Here is a 22313-nt window from a genome sequence, read left to right on the forward strand (position 1 = left end):
TATAAATGTAACAAATCCAAATGAATCAATAAATAAGACAATCCCAATCCAATTTGAATGAAGGTTTTTAAAGCAAATCTTCAGTGATACTCATTATGCATGTATCTTTGTATAAAATAGAATATTCATATAGGATAAATTCTTATAAATAGATTTACCTAAATTTATTTAGGTTCCCAATGTATATTATCAGGTTATTTATAAGAAAAATGGATGTCCAGTTAAGGCTTTCAGAGTCAACCTTGCCTTTTCATTCTTTTTAATCTCTTAAATTTTTACATGTAACTCGTCTGTTAGCTGTTTTCTTTTCCCTTTATCCTAGAATTAAAAAGCTGCAACATTTTTCCTAAGCTTATTTTAACCATCTTTAGTTCTTTTTGTGTGTGTGTGATTTGCCTTTCATACAAATTTTCCTGTTTTTCTAACTGAACATTAATTTTCAGTAGCTTATACATGAAGCTTATCATATATTATTTGCCTCAAATAAATATGACTATATCCTCTCAAAATGTCTTTCTCTGTTTTAAATACTCGGGATTTGAAAATTATAAGGTGAATTTTTTTTCTATTATTGTGTTACACTTAAATATATACATTTAAATGAATTTAAATTTAGTTTGTTCCTTTTTGTATATATAATGGTGGTTGATTCTTCCTGAGACTAAAAATTAACAGTTCAGAAGGTGGGTAACAGTTTCAGTGCTATAGATAAACAATGATAGTAATGGTGATGAGGCAGGAGAAAAATGGACAGGCATGAGAGATAATGTCTCTCATTAGCATGCCCAGGGGTTGGTGATTGATGAGCAAGGAGACACTGGAGCTGTGGCGTAAGTAACAAGGTGAGAGGTATGGCTGCCTTCTGTGGAAGGTTGGTACTGAGTTCAAACTGAGACATCTTAATTTGAGGTAGTGACTTACTGTATTTGAAGCTGAAGTTCAGCAGGAGGTACAGGTTGGATAAAGATGTGGGAGACCTCAACGTGAGTTCTTAACTAAGGTCACTGAAGGCAGTATGGGGAGTAGAAGAGTGAAAAGAGACATGCTTAATGTCTATGTCAATCACTATGGGGCTTGATTCTGTTTAGTTTCCCACTACTATTTGGATTTCTGTATGCAAATTAGTGTAATTGTCTAATGGGTGTAAGCCATCTTTCCAACATAGCTATGACAGAACTCTGTATTATAATATACATATACAACAAGTAGTTATTAAATTACATTTAATAAGTTCATCTAAAAAATGCATATGATGGGGCACCTGGGTGCTTTAGTCAGTTAAACATCAGACTCTTGATTTCAGCTTAGGTCATGATCTCACAGTTCATGAGATTGATTCCCACATTGGGCTCTGTGCTGACAGTGCAGAAATAACCTTTAAAATAAATGCACATGGCACCAGTTGTTTTGTTTTGTTTTGTTTTAAGTTCATTTATTTATTTTGGGAGAGAGCTCAGGGGAGAAGCAGAGGGAGTGGGAAAGAGAATCCCAAGCAGGCTCTGTGCTGTCAGCGCAGACCCAACTCAGGGCTCAATCCCATGTCTCTGGGATCATGACCTGAGCCAAAATCAAGAGTTGGATGCTTAACTGACTGAGCCACCCATGCACCCTGACATGCCAGCTTTGAAGCATAACATATAAAGCTACACTTTACCAACTCCAGATATATAGAAACATCACTCCTCATGATATGAAAGTCCTCTCTACCATGACACATATAATGCATACCTAAGTGTAAAATGAATTTATCCCTTAATATTGATATTGATTTGATTTATTTATAATCACTTATTCTTATCTTATAAAATTCATTATGTTCAATGTAGCATCTATTAAGAATCTAAAATTTTTTTCATGAATACTTCTATTATATCATATACTAACTAAACTTTTTAAACAATGTTAGGATTCTATTGTATATTTAATATATGTAATATATATTATTGAATCTTTAAAATTTTAAAAATTTAAAAGTGACACTTTCTTTTACTTTTTACTTCTTAAACTATACTTTTTTTCTTATTTTTACCTATCAATCTTATGGAAAAATAGTAACAGAAGCTACTGATCCTACTTGATGTTCCCTAAGAACACTGAAATGAAATCTTTAGGAAGGTAGGAGAGAGAAAGAAATCCTCTAATTCTACTTCAGAAGTAATATAATGTATATGATAAGGATAAGTATAATCTATACCTCACTAACTTAAGAAAATGTTTCAACATTAATTTATTTTTGTATTGTAAAAAAAAATCCCTTTAATTTAGTGTAGCTTAATTTAAAATATAAGATTTTTCAGGTATTCTTCTTAAATTAAAAAAAATTAACCATAAAAAATATAGAAGTCATTCATTCTTTTCCCCTCTACCCCTTGGCACAATCCCTTATTTTATCCCCCACAGAAATTCAGAAACGTGCTGGAGTCTGTGCCTTGATGTTTCAAACCCATCTCATTCTGGGGCCTTCTTCCCCCACCCAAGTACAAGAAATTGGCTCTTCTTTCTTCCTGCTAGTTTTCCACATTTTCTTATAGTTTTTCAATTTCATCTTATGTAGAACGTTTTTAGTTATCTTTTCTTAATGTCCCATCATGGTTGTTTCAGCCAAATCTTCTGAGATGTTAACACCATTATTTGAGTGATTTAAAACTCATTCTCACTACTTTTCATTCTTTGAACTATTAACACCAATACTGGCAATAGCTCTAAGTAGGTCTCAGCTTTCCCCCAAGTCCTATTTCTTATTCTATGTCACAGACTCACTTCTTCCCTTTGAAGTTAATTGACAGAAGAAAGGATCTGAGCTTTTAGAATCTCAAAAGGTATAAGAATGAAACTTTCTTGGAAATAATATAAGTAGTAGCATAAACATTTGGGGCCAGATGATATTCTTTCCTCCTCTGTGGGAGAGAAGTCATAGATATTAGCATCTCAGGAAGGTAAATATGTGGACCTTTTGAAATGCTGTATCAAAATGTGCTTCAGTGTAGTTTAGTTAAACACATCTATGAGTGCCTATGCATGTACCAAATCCAGAGGCTTCAGAGATAAATGAATAGTTTTTACCCTAATGAGGCTTATAATTTAGTAATAGTATTAATGATAATTACTAATGTGTGTATATATACACATATATATATAGATATATATATATATAGATATATATATATATATATATATTTACATTGTACCAAATACTGCAGTAAATATTTTATGTAGATTATGTTACTTAGTAGCTCTTAGCCACTAAAAGAACCCACCTCTCTCAGAGTAGCATTTATGACATTACTGCCTACATTGATAACCTCAAAGCAAAGATGATCACAGATACCAAATCTTATTTTTACATGTGTTTCTTTCTCATCCATTATATTCAAAATTTCTAATGTCATCTGTCTTTTGAGCCCTGTGTTGGTGGCACCCCAGTATGAACTGAGCGGAGATTTTATATGGGGACACAGTATCCATGTCCCCATGAAAAGGTATTTCTACTACCTCCAAGAGAATGTTTCTTCCTCCTATATAAATGAAGCCAAAACCCAGCTAGAAAGCATATATGGAAATATCTCAAGCTTATGGGAAAAACAATAATCCAAGCATGGCCCCTTCAGTCTCCTCCTTAACATACTTAAATACTTAAATTTGGGATTAGTCTATTTAGGGCTGCCTACTTGAGCTGACAACTAGAACCTTACAGGAACCTCAAATGCCTTGCAGTTTAAAAGGGGTAATGTTTGTTTTCTCCAGCAATGACTAAAAAGCCTGTGCGTGGGAAGAGTCTCTTTTCCCCTTTATTAGAAACTTGTCTTACTGAGGCCTCAGCCCAAGCTGAGGTCTATATACTTCAAAATCAAGCTAGAGAAGCCTAAACCCTCCAGCCCTGACCATTTGGCAAGGCTTCTATACAGCCATCTTCTCTGAGGCCAGTGAGACCACGATTTGCTTGCAAGGCTAAGAGCAGCTACTGTATGCTGAGAGCTCTTGTATGGCTAACATTTGGTTGGACCTCCCCTAATATCTTAGTCCTCTAAGGAACTATGCCTTTGCAGATTCTGTTGGCTAAGATAACGAACCAACTTTATAACAACCTGCACAATACACTAAATATCTAGGGCATTATTCAATAACTCCATGAAAGCACACAGACTTTCATCTTTAGACAGAGACACAATAAACTGTAATGATCACCAAGATGAAAATACCATGTGGTCAGTGCCTAAGGTCTTCAGCTTATACCCAAGTCAACAGTTAAAAAACAATTACACAACTGGTAAAAAATAAAAAAAAAAAAAGGAAGAAGCTGATCCACACATTAAACCACATGAACCACACTCCCCAATTATGTTCCATTTCTATTTCTTATCAACTTGGCTCTGTCTAGATTTCTGACATTCTCCTGAATTGAACCTCTCCATCCAAAGAGCAAGACATTTCCACAGGGACAGGCATTCTCGCTAGACATTGGGAAAGCAGAGCTGAATATACGCTCTTTGGAGGCAGCCCAGCTCCTAAAGGGAAGGAGTGAGGGAGTGGGATGGGTGGCCTTCACACGCCAAATTCTCCTCCCAAAAGCTTGGACCCAAAATAAGAGTGTTACAGTAAAGGGATTTCCAGAATATGCAGGCAAATTAGTAATGAGTAATTTCTCCCATCATTATTATTACATGCCAGAAAAACCTTATTATTTTGAATACATTCTGTAACTGACTTGAAAACATCTGACTTATAAAATAATTTGCAAGAAATTATTGCTACTTCTGAAAATATGATTTGATAAATTAGAGGATTCTTTTGATAGGTAGATCAGGCTACCTATTGTATTTACAAATTGGTGTTTATTAAAAAAATTTTCTGCTCAAATTATTCTCCACTGATACTTAATGACTTACAAAGCACTTACTTTATTGTTTAAAAATGTAAATTCACAAATTACCTGTATTTAAATTGACGACTTTTTACCATATACTTACAGGCTTCCAATTATGGGATGAATAAGTCATGGGAATAAAAGGCACAGCATAAGGAATACAGTCAATACTGTAATAACAATGTAACAGTACGGATGGTAGCTACACAGCATAACATAAAAACTTGACAAATCACTAAGTTGTACACCTAAAACTAATGTAACATTGTGTGTCAACTATACTCAAATAAAATAAGTAAATAATAAATAAAAATAAGTTAAAAATAATTACAGAACTACCAACTCCATAGAGTACTATATCCTTATATACAATGATACAGGTCCTTGTAGCAAATGATAATGGATAGAGAATTAAATAAAATTGCACTGCAGACAGTTGTTGGGAAGCTCCCACATTTCTCCTCATGGTGACCCTCTCCTCTCATCTAGTTCCTTGGCCTCCATGATCCCTCCTCAACATATGTTTATCAAGTATCCACTATGCATTAGACAAATTGTGTTCCCTACATTGCCCAGGTGCCCAGTGGGGCACTGCTGGGTACCATTCTTTAGATCACTGTCTCGTTCCTTCTCACGATTAACTGTCGGGAAGAATCTCATTATCTAATTCATAATGACATACTACTTATTTTGAATAGGTTAACATACTGCTAAGTACTAGAGTTTTCACATCTCATATGTAAATATGCCTTAACCCAAAGGGATAAATTTGCATCTGCATACAGTGAGAGGTAACTTTTCTTAAGATGCCTTTCTAGTTTCCCTCAAACCAAAAGCCACTTTCAAACCAATACAGCCACCTACTCTTGAGACAGAATGCTACTTGCTATACTGTGCTATGCTTTCCTAGATACTAAGGGAAACACAGGTTCATGTGGCAATATATTTCCTATTGCATTTATACTGGCCCATATGTTATTATCTCTGCACTACAGAATTGTGACAAATCCATTGTAGAAGCTGGAAACAAATAAATTGATGAAGTTTTCAAACTGTTTTAAAATTATTCCAGGATGTTCCTGACTTCATTCATTATGTACAAATTTGTGGTAGTTGTTCTGTATATAAAATATAACCGATTCATTGAGAGCTTATCCTGAAATGTTTAAAATGAATATTATATGACGTTTGTGTTTCTTTGAACTAGAAGCGGAAGCTAATTTTATGCTGAAAATTCATCCTCTGAAGAAATACCCTGTGGATCTTTATTACCTGGTTGATGTCTCAGCATCAATGCATAATAATATTGAAAAATTAAATTCCGTTGGAAATGATTTATCTAGAAAAATGTCATATTTCTCCCGTGACTTCCGCCTTGGATTTGGCTCATATGTTGATAAAACAGTTTCACCATACATTAGCATCCACCCAGAAAGGATTCATAATCAATGCAGGTATCTAGAGCTTGATGTGAATTTCACAATGCCAAATTAATTTTTTTCTTAGAAAATCTATTTGTTTTTATATAAATGACTTACTAAATTTTATATTTGTTTTATTAAGTGAGAAATGAAAATATTTGGAGAGGAAGTATGTTTTTATCCGAAAACTTATGAGCTTATAACTTGGGACTTCTTGTTTTATGTTTTTTCAAATATGATTCAGTTTTATCACAAAAAAACCCTACAAATAATATTAGTAATTTTAGACAAAACCCCAATATTCAGGCTACTATGTATAGCAATACCTGTTTGAGAATTCTGTTTTTGTCCTTTTTGATTGCTCCAAATTTGTTAAATGAAGGTTGGTCAAATTTAAAGTGCTTATATTGCCAGTACTGCCACTGTCTTTCCTTTACTGTGTTGTGACTAGGTTTGTAATTTTGTTGTTTAAGATGTGACTTCAAAGAAAGCTCTGCTGAAAGAGCCTCTTTTCTTATCATTTTGAAACTCTGATTCTAAATAGCATATGCTCCACTATGAAACAAGAACTAACCTTAAAAATAAAAGTTTCTCACACAGTATCCTAATTATCCTGTCGAGTGCTGAGAGAGAAATGTGTTCAGTTCTTCGTTAATATAACATTTCATTTTAACATCTTTCCTATTTCCATAATCTTTCCAGATCACTTTAGAGTGTACACTCTAATCTGCCCAAACAACTCTGCTAACTGTTGTAATGGATGCTCCTCATGGAGCTGTGTGCACCTTCTCCTGAACGTGCATGTGCCTGAGAAATTGTTCGCACTTTGGGGGACATCATGGGATTCTCAAAACAATTTTAATAAACTTTCATGATTCATTGATACTTTCACCCCAATTATCACTTTAAAAACTAGCATAATATTTTAAATATCAAACAATGGTATAATGTTTTCACTAAGTTCCTAAAAAAACATTTCCCAAAAAGTGTTTTTCAACTATTCCATGGTCAAATATGATAGGAAAGCACTGCAAATTCTTATCTCCTCTTAAAAACTAGCCATGCATATTAGCATAACAAAAGCTCTGTAGGTGTCCTATATTGAACACGTTTAGTCTTTAGTTTTTGGATACCAAACCATTATATTCCTATTTCCTACTTGCAAAGAAACATCCAACAGTATTGAACTTTTCTGTGATTTTATAAAGTACTGCTTTTCTCTAATAAAAGTTCCTTGGCAAAAAAATTATTCTATGTTCTTTTTTTACACCAAACCACACAATTTTACTGTGAGTAGTATTTTGGATCTTTGAATGAAGCATAGCAAAATAGAATTTGCATTTCTTCTTTTTTTACACAGCGACTACAATTTAGACTGTATGCCTCCCCATGGATACATCCATGTACTATCTTTGACAGAGAACATTACTGAGTTTGAAAAAGCAGTTCACAGACAAAAGATCTCCGGAAATATAGATACACCTGAAGGAGGTTTTGATGCCATGCTTCAGGCAGCTGTCTGTGAGGTAAGAAGTTTCATATCATTTTGCTCAGATACAAAATTCCCCAAGAATTTAATATTTTTTTTTCCTCTTTGGTGTATAGAGTCAGAACATAATATAGAAGAATACATTCTTCTGACTCTTACTTGTCACCAGTGTTATTCATTTTGGTATGTGTTCAGGACAGAGGGGCTAAATTGGGAGAGGGAATAATAGGGAATAAATAGGAAAATATAAAAGGGAAAGAATAACTTACACACTTGGAAAATCCTTTCCAAAAGGGCTACTCTTTTTCACTTACCACTTTCCAAAGAAGAGCCCGAAATAGCCTGTTTTCCTACTCACATTGTGTTGGTGCTCTGCACTTTGTAGCCCTGGCTTGTTCTTCCTCTGGGGGAGTGCCAGAAATCTCTAGCTGTGAGATGTGCAGTCAAATGGCTATGGTAAAATAGAGGGTATACAAATAAAAGGTAGTGCTATTTAGGAAACAGCATTGTATTTACACACATCATTCTAGCCTGACTTAATGTTTGTTAAATTCCCAACTTTACATTTCTTGAGATCGAGACCACAGTACAGATCTATGGTATGGTACAAGATCTAATTACATGTTTATTTTAAGAGTCATATTGGATGGCGAAAAGAAGCTAAAAGATTGCTGCTGGTGATGACAGATCAGACATCTCATCTTGCTCTTGATAGCAAATTGGCAGGCATAGTGGTGCCAAATGACGGAAACTGCCATCTGAAAAACAACATCTACGTCAGATCTACAAGCATGGTAACATAGCAATAGATTCTTAGTAGTTATGATTCTTTTGGCCAAGATATAGGTTTAAATTGACAATTCACCTGTTCTTGTACCAAGAAATTACCTGAATGGGCATGATCCAGAGTTAGGATACACCATGAGAGAAAAGTTATGTAATAATGCAATCGGTAAATGCTGATTGATATATTAAGACTAAAACACTTTAACAACATCTAGTAGCTGAGTCTCTGATATGCTAAAATGAAAGTGATATAGGAGCTTACTGTGTATGGAATTAAATAACATTAAAAGGAAACGTGTGTATATGTATGTGTGTGTGTGTGTGTGTGTGTGTGTGTGTGTGTGTGTATACATATATATGTATACACTTTTTGCTTTATATTAAAAACAACTGGATCTGCATAGTGGGTATCTAAAAACAATATTAAGGATTGGTAAGAAAAGTGTATTTGGCCTGAAGAATCCTCACAGTATAATAGGGAGAACTAAATACAGACTAAGAAAAAAAGGAATAAAACAAGGTTGGCTTTCAATATTCTGGACCTCACACCTTCCCTCTGAAGCTTATCTATATTTAGGGGATCTTTTTTTAAATCAGTGGATAACTGGATTGCTTCCTGAGGATTAGCTTCAGCTCTGAATCATATACTTAATACAATCTCCTAGAACCACATCTTTCCCAGCATTAGCTACTCTACATGTGGAAAATCAACTGTATGAAGCATCATTTATTTCTGATGCAAACTTATTTATACACAATGTTAGAACAGAGCTTCCAACTTACTCAGATCTTGGTATCCCAGTGTCTACATATTTTTTTCCCCTGGTTTTATAGGAAAAAAAATCCGACAGTTCTGTTCATTAAGTAGTTAGATCCAAAAAACTTAACTATTTATGTCCTAAGAACATAGTAGCCAATTAAAAATAATATACATGAATCATCAAAAAATACATGTGTGTATATTTATGTCATTCGTAGTAATGAACTTAAGAATAGAAATCTGCCAAGCCTCAGAATCAGACTAGACATCACCACCCTCATTTCCTGTTCCACATTGATTTTCATGCTGCCCAGTTTTGAAAGATACGATATCATCTAAAGGAACAAAGCCAAATGTAATCTTAAAAACACAAACTACCTCCAGCTAGTAGTTCATGGCTACCTGACAGATGTCAAATTATCACCTTGAAATTTAAAGATATTCCAAGGCGCTCTGGTAAGTGTACCGTAGTGCTCCAAGGCACCTCATCCTCAAACACACTTTGGGAATTTCAATATTAGAAGCATATAAGTTATGTAGAAATTTGTGTGGTTCCCATGAGTCAAATTTAAATAGTTTAAATTTAGTTAATCTGGAGCATCTTACCAGACTTACTAAATATCTAGAGGAGCAAATATTACTGCATAGAATAAGTTCATCCCTTGGTTGGTTTAGCCCTCGATAGCAGCCTCAAAATTTAAAGATTTTAAAAGGTAACTAGAGTTTGAATTTTAAAATTGGGGATTTGGAATTATTCCAATAATGTCTTTCCCTTTTCTAATTCTCTTCTATTCAGTCACATTTCACTTTGGTAGACCCACCCATTTTAATTTAGTCATTTCTTATCTTTCCTTCCTTCTATTTAACCTTTTAAATCTGAGATAGAGTTCTAATTATTTACCAGGGAGTGGAGGAGGAGACAAGAGTAACTATTCTATTGTGAGCCAAGGAGAAGCATTTTTTTAAAGAAAAAATAATAATCACATTATTCTCAAATTGCATTGCATTATCCTTTTGAATTTTTGCCAAGTCACTGAAGTCATGTCTTTATAATTATATTTAGAGGGTGCTGCTGTCCATCTTGGAAAGATTCCTTAAGGCAAAGAAATGCTCTCATAATTTTAGACATATACCATGCCATATAACCTTATGGAAATTAATTATAATTCTGGTGGAATTTTGCACCGTGTTTGGGCTCTTATGACATCAGGAATTTGGATAATCTGTCATCAACTGCATTTGCCTTCTTGAACTTTGTTCCACCTACTTAACAGAATGAAACTTCCACATGTCACTGATGTATATTGAGTAAACCAAGGAGCAGTGTGTTTGTTAATACCTTAGAAGAAAATATTTATCTCATTTATCCCAGGTCTTTGTTTTAAGGGATCTTCTTCCTAAGAATTCTCATTCCCTTCATTTCCAGGGACACTGCCCTAAAACAAAAGAAGTTGAAGCATATTGATTGATCCCTCGACTATGCATTTATATCTGCAAGATGTGCTACTGCTCTGAACCTTCCTATATCCAAAGCTACCCTGAACCTGACTCTAAGCAGATTTACCTGCTTATTTTAAAATGATCTCCATCTCTCTCCTATTTGGCCATTATAGAGGAAATTAAAAAGGTATAAGTTAGACAAGCAATTAAACACTTCACTTACTGGCTCTACCTCCTGCGGCCAACACCAGCAATGTTGAATGGTATCTGGGCTTCTTGGTCTAAGACTCTGGTTGTTTTATTTATAAAAGGAAATAACTGATAAAAGACCTTTTATATGATTAAATAACATGGGCCAGAGTTCTGCTACTTGTACACATAGCTATTTCATGAGGGTCAATGTGACTTCCAAAATAACAACAACTACCATGTTTGGGGTATTTATTAACTGAAACCACTATAGCAAACACTGCATACAGCATTGAATTTATCTTTACAGCAACTGTAGAGTAGTCATAATTAGCCTTTTTTTTTTTAACAAACAGAAAAACTGAGGGTAGAAGTACTTAAGTAAGTTGACTAAGGACAGACAGCTAAGAAGTTTTAATAAGTAGCAGAGGTGGGGCTCAAGTAGCTCAGTCCAGTTCAATCTTAAATTAAAATCTGTATTCTTTGCCACAGTGTCTCAAGGGAAAAGTACAAGAAATACAGCAGTGAAGTCCTTGGTGTAATTTCTGATCTAATTTCCTGGTTGCAGTCTTACTTATGAAAGACATAAAGCACATAATTTGGCTTACATGAATAAAGAAGACAGAATTAAAAATAGTTTCTATTTACACATTATTAAAATTAGTATATGGATATTGGAAAATAATATCATACTATTGAATAAATTACATTTTCCACTGCTTTTTCTCTAATTCCAGAATGAAAACTTGAGTAATATAGTTTTATAATTTATCCAGTAATAATGGCTGTTTAAAATATGGCATTCTTTCTAAAATAGTAGGTATTAGTATAAAAATCATTAATGGTATAGAAGAAAGTTATTAATACTGGGTCTAGAATTTCAACCTGTTTCTCCACCCAGCTCCTCCAGGATGATTCTCAGCCTCCCTCAGAGACTTCCTTACAGTATTCACCCCATGCTTGGCAGTGGCCAAGAATAACACCAAGGTCTACAGTAACAGTGAAAGGGAGCTGAGGAGCAAAAGTTGGAAGAGGCACACCAGCCATGCAATGAACCCTTCCTTATTCGTGGATTTTTAAAGGTTGTTATGACTGTCTGTTCTGGATGGAGATATGCAAATTGGCAAAAATCCTACCATAGTCCTAAATGTATTTAGTAGCTTAGATTTGGTGTTTCTTTTTCTATCCAGCCTTTTTTTTTTCTTTTTTTGTCTCATCATATTATGGTTCAGGGATTCTTCATCTTTCCTATCACATAACTCCTCAGAATCCCCTTGCTTCAGGATTCATAGTTCATTCCCTCCCCTGAAGCCTCAATTGGATATACTCACTGCTGAACTGGTCACCATCTTAGAGGACAGAAGCTGAACTGCAGAAGGCATATTAGGCATTACTAAAGAGTTTTGCTTCTTTATGGGTGAAAACGGTCAATATTCTGCTTGTGATTTCTCATGTAACTTTATTTAACATGTTATTCACTTATAGTAAGCCAGTTAGGAAGGCTTTTTTTTCCTCCATGTATCTCAACTACTTGGAATTATATTCAGTTTTTCCAGAGCTGCTGCTGAAGATAGGGAGCCTGACAAGATGCTTGACTAATTTAATCTATAACTTTGTTGAGTTAACAAAAGTTAAAGTTATTATATTTATTTGTGTTCCTATTTTTCTGACAGGGCTATTTCTGACATTTTCAAATGTCTGAGAGCGTCATTTATAATTAATGCTATTATATAGCATTCCATGTAAGGAGACAATATTAATCTTTTAGTAAAGAGACTTTTTACTTATTTTTGCTGCTCTGTGACTAAGAAGTAACTTAGAAATAACCTCAGAAAGTGTTAAATGTTTCCCTTTTTCTGCTTCTCATCTTCTTTGTCTCAGACACATATCAATAAAAATGCTAATTCATTGAGCACTTATTTTATGCTGGCACATTGTTGAGCATATTGTTTATGCTATCTCATTCATATCTCTTCAACCCATTTTATAAACAAGGAAGCTGAAACTTAGAGACCTCAAGTTAATTTATGCAAGGTCACTGAGGTACTACAAATATCAGTCAAGATCCACACCTATGCTGTCTAATAGCAGAATCCATTGCTGTGCTTATGCTGACTGCCTCCATTTATTACCCCCAACCCTAAGCTCTATGATCTATCTGCTGGACCCTCCACATACCTTAGCTCATTAAATCTCCGAATCAACCCAACAGAGTAAGCATCATATACCCATCCACAATGAAGTGGAGAGGGAGGGCAAATATCTTGCTCTGGGTACTTGATTCTCAGATCTCTAGCTTGCCCCCTATACCACAGTCTTCATACTGAGTACTGACTGCTTTTCAGAAGACCAATGAATGTGAGTAATTTTGGTGACACTGAAAGAAACCTAAATTAGGAGTCATTTAAAAAATAGTTTTAAGCATATTCAACCCTGAAGTCTTCCCAAAATAATTATTCTAAATGTTTTGAACACCTAAAAATATACTTTCCAAGCCTAAGTTTATACAATAGTCCTGATTTTGCATGATACTGAATGCTGTTTCTAATGAAAAATAAATCTAGAATAACCCCTAATCTTCTACCTTTTGTCACAGACTGAGGCATAACAGCACAATAACTATTTAAAGTAAAATGGAGAGACTGTCTAAACCAAAACCATCCTTTTAAGAGCATTAGTATCTATTTAGTCGCAGGGAAATTACCGATTTGTAATTATGGGAATAATAATAACAGTAATTCTAATATGGCTCCACTAAAGCATGTAATAATACTTTTCACCTTATTTCTTACTTTTTTCTCTGTGTTTAAAACTACCTAAAACTATAACTTCTAAAATCAATTAAAGAGATAAGACCAGTTTAAAGTTTTTTAGCACCTTTGGGCTTTATGAATATGCAAAATCAGGAAAGTAAAGGAAATGTCACCTGGGCAGAATGCACCTAGAAAATTTTATATCCTGTTTTAAGTCCACGTGCAGTTGAGTTTTTTTTAAATAGTGTTAAAACTTTTAAAACTAACAAAATGCCTCTGTTCAGCTTACTGCTCTCTTAACTTTTAAATTATAAATGCCATAAGAACAATAATGACTTCAATAATAACTTTAGAATAGATCTAATCTGAATGTTTCTCATGCTCAAAGAAAAATAGCCAGAGAATGATCTCTGCAAACAATATTTAGTTGTTTTTTTTTTTTTTCTTTTAAATTGAAAGCAAAGGCTGCACACAGAAACACCTGGGTTAGGCTTAGAGTAGTCTGGCACTGCTTTTATAATGGCTTTGAAAATGAGCTCTGAAAAATATAATGGTTTGCAAAAGTGGCACAATAAAAATAAAATGTGATGAAAATATTTATGAAATAGAATGTTCCAATTAAATGATATGTTTCAGTTCAATCATATTTAAGCAGAAAATTTTTATTACCACTCTTCATTGAAAAGCTTACAAAAGTTATCAGTCCATCCCCCTCCTTCAGTAATTGGGATAGCATGATTACAATGATAGTGTGTTTGCCAGGAGCCACAAATTCAAACATTTGAGGGGCCAGGTACAAAGGCAAAACCAATGAAGCAAATGAAGCATAGCTTATCCAAGCATAGCCCACTATCTAACCTTTAGTAATGTCCTCCAAATGGCTTTTACTAAGCAGTATTTTCTTGAAAGCTATCTTTTATTAAGTCCTATGGTACTTGTCACATTACGTTATATAACATCACCCAACATCATAGTGAGATAGATATTGCTAGTGCCTCCATTTTATAAATAAGAAAATGGGGGCACTATAGGGATCAGGAATTAGTCTGTGGTCACACAGCCTTATATATAGTAGTGCCTACAGTAAATGCCATGAAGTGTCACATCAGGACATGAGTTCCTATTCACCATTAATCTGAATTTAATAATTACAGAATGGTAAGTAAAAGCCTTTATACATATTAACTCACGTAATCCCCACTGTAACTATGAAGGGTAGGTACTAATATTCATACCTGTTTCATAGATGTGGAAACTGGATCACAGAAAAGTTACAACAGTTATCCAGCATCACATAGCTAGTAAATGCAAAACCAGGAATTAAAGCCCAGGTGGTCTGTTTCCAGAGCCCCTGCTCTTGGTACGGTTCTCAACTGGAGTGATTTTGCCCTCCCGAGGACATGTCAATCTCCAGAGACATTTTGGTTGTTACAAACAACTGGGGAAGGCAGGAGATACTGACATCTAGTAGGTAGAGGCCAGGGATGTTGCTAAATACCCACAGTACACAGGACACCAGTACACCCACAACACGGAATACATAGCCCAAAATGTCAATAGAGCCACTGATAAGAAACCCTGGTCTATGTGATTACTACTGTGCAACTATGCAAATGGAAAATAGGCTATTGCCAGAGATGGAGATTGACAACACATAATTTAAAGTCTTTATCTCTAAATAAATCTCTGCTATCAGAGTACTTTCATTTTATCTCTTTCTTCTAAAACGTGAACTGTAAAAATATAATCCAGATAATTGCGTACTTTATTTAACAAGACATTGGTCTTTTTTCATCTTATGATGATATTCACTACTGCAAATTCTCTATTAGCTTATAAAAATTTTTACCATCAAGTTCAGTTTTATGAAAAGAATCTTAAACACTTCTCTTTTTCGTCACTATTTATGCACATTATTAAAATTCTCCCATACACTTCTACACAACTATCTCTTTAACTGGAATTGCTCCCAATGAATCTTTCTTACCTCCTCTTTCCTTCTGACATTTATAAGTTATTTCCCACAAGTCACAGCGAAGGTGTTGGTGAAGAAGAAAAATGTGAAAGGAATCCTTTTGCCCTTAATTACTTAGCAGCTGTCTTGGCACATTGCTTTCCCTTTTCCCTTTTGCCCCTGAAATGCCTGTTATCTCTATTAATTATTTTCAGAGTTTAGAGAAACAATATGTAATGGGTTGGACAGAGGGGGAGTTAGAGATGAGGAGCACTGACGTCACCAGAATTGGACATCTGGCTGAGAGGGAGTGTTCTGTTAGTGAAATACAAGACAGAAAAGATAAAATATTTAAAAGATAATATGCTTCATGGAGGAAAGGGGAAGGGGCTTCAAAAGCGGCCATTAATCCACAGTTCTCCTGTCAACAGTGGTTTATTTAAACATCTGTTAAACATTTGTAATTTTAACAAATCTACCTCGAAGTAGCTGGAATTTTCTTTTAAAACAGATTTCTTTGTAGGGTTCAAAAAAATGTGTCTTTTAAACTTAAAATCCAACTGACCTCTTAATGAGCTTCTGACCAAGCTAGAACCTTCTAGATTTAAATTTTGTGTACTTTTGGTCAATGTGACTTCCTGTTTTTGAAAAGGGAAAAAAGATTAAGAAGGCTCCAAAAGCTGCTTACATTTGGAACTGTTCTTTAAATATTGATTTTATGTGAGTTAAGTATAAACTGGTTAAAAACATATGGATTAAATTATCCTTAAAATATGAATGGTTTCAAAAACTAAGGGGGAATGCTTGGCAAACTGGTTATTTTTTGTCAAAGTGAAACTATTTCAAAAGTAGTTGTTACCATTAAAAAATATATTCCCAATACAAATAGATTTGTTGTTTCCTTCCTGGACTTGTTCTCTTTAATTCACTAGCATTATGGAAATTGTCAGAAATGTATTTTAAGAGTATACATAGTATCAACAAGGCATAAGAATTTATCTAGCAGAACTTATATTTTGGGAATTGTTTTTCTATTAGTTTACAATTATATTCTTAAGAATTGCTCTGCGAAGAATTTTTTCTGATGCAAATCCATGTGGTAATACTTCTTAAACCTCTTCATAAATTAGTTTCATATCACATTTAAATGAAGTTCATGTAAATTTGATTTGTTTTTTTACCACAATAATAGGTTATATAGAAATGAGATGTATTTGTTATGGTTATTATCTTAGTCCATTCTGTCTGCTGTAACAAAACACCATAAACTGGGTGACTTGTAAACAATAAAAATTTATTCCTCACAGTTCTAGAAGGTTGGGATCTAAGATCAAGGCACTGGCAGATTCTGGGATCTGGTGAGAGACCCTTTCCTAGTTCATACATGACACCTTCTATCTGTAATGTTTTCACCACCTCACATGGTGGAAGGGTCTCCAATGACCCTCTTTTTCTTTTCTTTTTTTTTTTTTTTTAAGTTTATTTATTTTGAGAGAGAGGGCACATGTGTGAGCTGGGGAGGGGTAGAGGGGAACAAAGAGAATCCTAAGCGAGTGCCATGCTCTATCTCACAACCATGAGATCATGACCTGAGCCAAAATCAAGAGTCAGATGCCCAAAAGACTGAGTCCCCCAGGCATCCTATGGCCCTCTTTTATAATAGGACTAATCCCATTCATGAGGACTCCACCACCTTCATGATCCAATCATCTCCCAAAGGCCCACTTCTTAACACTATCACCTTAGGGGTTAGGATTTCAATGTATGAATTTGGAGAGGAGGACACAAATATTCAGATCATAGCATGTTAGTGATAGTATTTTTAACAACAAGGCTGTTATCTTATATCTATGTATGTAAGTTTAATATGTGGGTATCAGCTTAGGCTATAAGAGAAACTGGTCAAATTAATTCTTTTACTAAGTTCACATAGTTTGCCAAAACACAGAAATGTTAACCAAGATGGTTTAGCAAAATCTCCTCTTAAAGAAAACACAATTAGCATTGGAAGGTGAAAGGAGGAGTAAAAACTACAGAGGAATTTGAATTTGAATCACATGATATGTATTAGGTTCAGCCACATGATCCTTAGTTGCAACTTAGCTAATGCAACTAAGTACCAACGAACAGGTGAAGACCACTGCAGGTGAAGTTTGACATCATCCCTCTGAGAACTGTCTAGTTATGAAGTTGTTATTTGAGATCATCACTTTAATTTCTGGAAGACCATTTATATAAAGAAAAAATAAAGTACTATGTCTAACTGTATAACTTTAGATACCATTCGATAGTTGGCAGATTTCTCATATTTACTAAATTGTATACCCTTTCTCCTACTCTTCCCCAGCTTTCTCACTAACACAAGAATAAGTATAGCTCAGCACAAGTTTTATTTATCAAAGTAAAACAGATTTATCATATATCACATGATGAAAAGGTTAAGTGTACTGATAAGCTGAGAGATCTGAATACCTCTTGTACAAGCTGCTGGAAATAAAAAATCATAACTGCTATTAGTTTTGAGTACCTATCATATGTAAGAAGCTGAACTAAATAGATCACATGCAATTGGTATCTTTTTAATCTTGCTTGCAATCATGGAAGGCAGAAACCACTGACATGTTACAGAGGATGGACTTGAGATAGAATTTGTACCATAAAGTGACAACCTGGGATTTGAGTGCAAGGTTTTCTGCTTTTGTACTATGTTATATATCAATTATACATGTATTTATGTTTATACATGCATATATTTGTATTTCAGCACTTGTTACTAAATTTCAGAATGTGACTGTCACTAATGTGTCTCTATTTCTGAATAGTACATTATCTTTTAGTGATAACACTGTGAGACCAAAGTTAATCTAAAGAGGTGCTGAACACACTTTGCATAATGTTGATTTAACCTTCTTCATTTTTCTGACTTACAGGTTTATATAGGGCTTTTATCTAGAAAATATCCTTAATATGTTGATATTGATCTTATTTTTTTTTAATTTAAACATCTCTAATAAAATCTTAATCCTTCCCAACACAATATATTTTTATGTCAGTCATATGGTTTTCCTCATAATAGATGTTTGGGTATGTATGGGATTGAGCTAATAAATTTCAATCCCTTCTTTTTTTCATTATCTTTTTCAGGAACATCCCTCACTAGGCCAACTTTCTGAGAAGTTAATAGACAACAACATTAATGTCATCTTTGCCGTTCAAGGAAAACAGTTTCATTGGTATAAGGTGCGTGAATTCCAAAATATAAAAACTAAAATGTTTGCATTGGTAGTTAGAATACTTCTTGGGTCCCCAGGTAAGGAGTCTGGAGTTATTATACTTTTTACTATCTGAATTTTATAAAGTAGTAGCTAATGTATACTACACAGTGTCTTAAGTAAACATTTATGTATAAATTCTTTGTTTACAACACTTAGAACCAAGTCTGGGCACTGATACTTAGTGTGTTACTGTGACATTAATGGAGAAGACTTTTATCAGGTAAAAAGTGGTTCACATTCCAACTGCACCTTTCATGTATGGATTCCTGCTTCTATTCAATCCCTGGGCATATTCTTATAATAGATTAGGTTGGGGAACATCAGCTTAGTTTTCACTGGTAACAACATACCTAGATTTGGTCTAGGCCTCCAACAAAGGAACAAGAGGAGTCACTGAAGTGGCTGATCCAGTTAGAGCTTTCCTATGGAAGAAGAATCTTGGTTTTGTCCACAATCCTTCAGGCCAGATCAGACCCACAAACAGAACAGATGTTTGGCAAAACCATGTCACTCTGGCAGCATTGTGGGACCCACCCCCAACAAAAAATTGCTTCTGTGACCCTGCTGTCATATTCTTTTCACAGTCTTTTAGGTTCTTTTTTCCAGAAAACTCTCTTTTCTTCATTTTCATGATGTGACTCCTTGATTTTCATTGCACGTGTCTGTTCACTGGATCTCCATCTCCTTTGTTATCTCTGCCTCTTCTTTCCACTCTCACTGTCCTTTACTTATTTCTTTTGTAAAAAAAATTTAATGTTTAGTTTTTTTGAGAGAGAGCATGAGTGGGGGAAGGGCAGAGAGAGAGGGAGAAACAGAATCCAAAGCAGGCTCCAGGCTCTGAGCTGGCAGCACAGAGCCCAACGTGGGGCTCGAACTCACGGACCACAAGATCATGACCTGAGCCAAAGTTGGACGCTCAACTGACTGAGCCACCCAGGCACCCCTACTTATTTCTTTCAATACTTCAGAAAAACTAAATATCCTTCGGTTTCAATAAATGCTTGAATCAATTTGCATTAGTCACAAAGCTGGTATTCCCTCCATCAATTTCCCCAATACCTGACCACTTCTATGTATCATCTGAAAGCACTACTTTAATCATGCCACTTCTTCCCTTAGAAATCTACAGTGAAACTTTAATCAATTCCCTGTTTTCCCAAGCTGATACACCATGGAACCCCTTTTTAATGTGACAATTATTAATAGTCACAGAAGTAGGGCTCTACTCCAAATTAAATGCCCAAACTACTTTATTAACAATAGTAACAGATTCCACTTACTGAGTTCTTACTATGGTATGGCACTGAGTTTATTAACATGAATTCATATAATACTCATAACAACAAGGGAAGTATTACTAATTTAAAGCCCACTTTAAAGTTGAGAAAACACATTCAGAGAGGTTACATATTTGCCCAAACTTTCCTAACAGCTTAAATCCTGTGTTCTTAACCTCTAAGTTTAATAGTTGAATTTCAAATTATCGTGTAGCTTGTTACTGCTCTAGCCTCTTCCTGCTTTGCTACGGATTACTTAATACTTGCTGCTCTTATTGGCTTTAGCAGTTTCTCCCTACTCCTTTAAACAGATTTTCATTGACTGATAAAACCATAAAACCAGGTTTATTATTAATTGAATTCTGGGCAAAGTAGGATCTGTGCAAAGTAGGAATCAACAGGCTCCAGAAGCCGGATGAGTCCTGTGAGGAGGCCTGTGTCTACCCTTGGAGTCACCTACTTTGGCTGCCCAGACATATTTTTATCAGTCACTTCCATCTGGGTTGTAACAGCCTCCTAATCCATGTCCCACATTCATCCTCCACTTGGCTGCAGAATGATCTATTAAATCACAATTGTGACCACAGTTCTCCCTACAGCAAAATATTCCAGTGGTTCATTCTGATTTAAAGGATCAAGTCTTTAATGTGGCATATGAGCTCATCTCGTTCCTGCTTGCCTCTGTGCACATATACTCACCCACTCACCAGGCTCTTTCTTTCCTTTGTGCCTTTGTTCTTGTTATGTATCCCCCATGCCTGGAAGTCTCTTTCCCTCATTACTTGGCTCACTCTTAGTCATCCTTTAAGATACAGCTCATGAGTCACCGCCTCCAGGTAACAATCCCTGACAACTTTTGCAGCCCTCAAATACTTGCTGGGTATCCCTCTCCTTCAGGTCTCTGCATATCTCTATTACTTCATGTGTACATTGTTTTTTGAAGTTGTCATTTATATACCTATGAAATCCTTAAGGATGGAAACTCCAAAGTGGTACATAATAGGTATACAATAAAGGTTAAATGATTGGCTTTTAAAAATCTGTAAGTGATAAATTTTCCCTATGACCTAAGATAACAAATTGTTAATGTCCAAGTAGTGGCTGGCATATGGCAGGAATTTAATGATATTTGTGAATGGTAAAATGTGTGTATAAATGGATTTCAAGTCTTTCTATAATCTGATTCCTTATAAATATGCAGCCTTCACTCCAGTCAGACTGGTTTCTTCTCTTTTCTTACTTCATCTAAACCAGTAAACCTTTAAGCCTTCACTAATTCTCACTTTCTCACTAGGAATACCTAGAGTTTTCTCCATAATTGTTAAATCCCATCCATCAAGAATACCCACTCCATGAAGGCTCCACTTGTGACAATGATTTTTTCTCCAGTCTGGGACAACATGTCCTATAGGTCACTCCACAAAATAGTAGTTCTGCAAAATATTTATATATGTTACATGAGAAAAAGTTTTGTGACTTAAAAATGTTGGAAATGCTGCAACAAATGCTGCTAAATTATTTCCAAATTGCAGGACTTCTCTGAACCTTTACTTTGCAGGTGTGCATTTTGAGTACTTAAAGGGAAGAAACCATATGAAGAACTTTCCAAACTTACTTGCCCTCAGAACCCTTTTGATAACTATGTTTCATGGAACATGAGAAATAATTTGGAAAATGCTGGTCTGTATTTGATTGGGTTTTTAGATCAACATGTAATTTGTGCATGCATACAGTCTCATGCATATACACATACACACACTCCCATTTCAGATGTATGTGTTTTGGCTGCCCTACTTGGTTGCTCACATTTTTCTTGTATCTTATATTTTGTTTCATTCATGTAATGGCTCAACTTCCACTAATAACTATAAAAATGTTTAATATTTGTTGATTGCTGAACCACCATATACCACTGTCATGTAACTGCTATTGGTATGTTTTCTAGGACCTTCTACCCCTCTTGCCTGGCACCATTGCTGGTGAAATAGAATCAAAGGCTGCAAACCTCAATAATTTGGTAGTAGAAGCCTATCAGGTATGTATATATTAAACACTATTTTTTTTCATGTAAACTCTTAACCCCAATTTCTGCAGCAGGATACAAA

General features: G+C 34.9%; 1 protein-coding gene across 1 annotated transcript in view; it reads left to right on the top strand.

The window, feature by feature from the left end:
• The window catches only part of ITGB8 (integrin subunit beta 8), an 83511-nt gene that overhangs the window by 40422 nt on the left and 20776 nt on the right, over nt 1-22313 (top strand). Inside the window, exons 4-8 of the mRNA XM_060632672.3 lie at nt 6072-6318; nt 7646-7811; nt 8410-8568; nt 18801-18896; nt 22154-22243. Coding sequence (XP_060488655.1) covers nt 6072-6318; nt 7646-7811; nt 8410-8568; nt 18801-18896; nt 22154-22243 — 758 coding nt within the window. The remainder of the gene's footprint in view (nt 1-6071; nt 6319-7645; nt 7812-8409; nt 8569-18800; nt 18897-22153; nt 22244-22313) is intronic.

This window comes from Panthera onca, chromosome A2, assembly GCF_046562875.1.
Source record: "Panthera onca isolate mPanOnc1 chromosome A2, mPanOnc1 haplotype 2, whole genome shotgun sequence".
NCBI lineage: Eukaryota > Metazoa > Chordata > Mammalia > Carnivora > Felidae > Panthera > Panthera onca.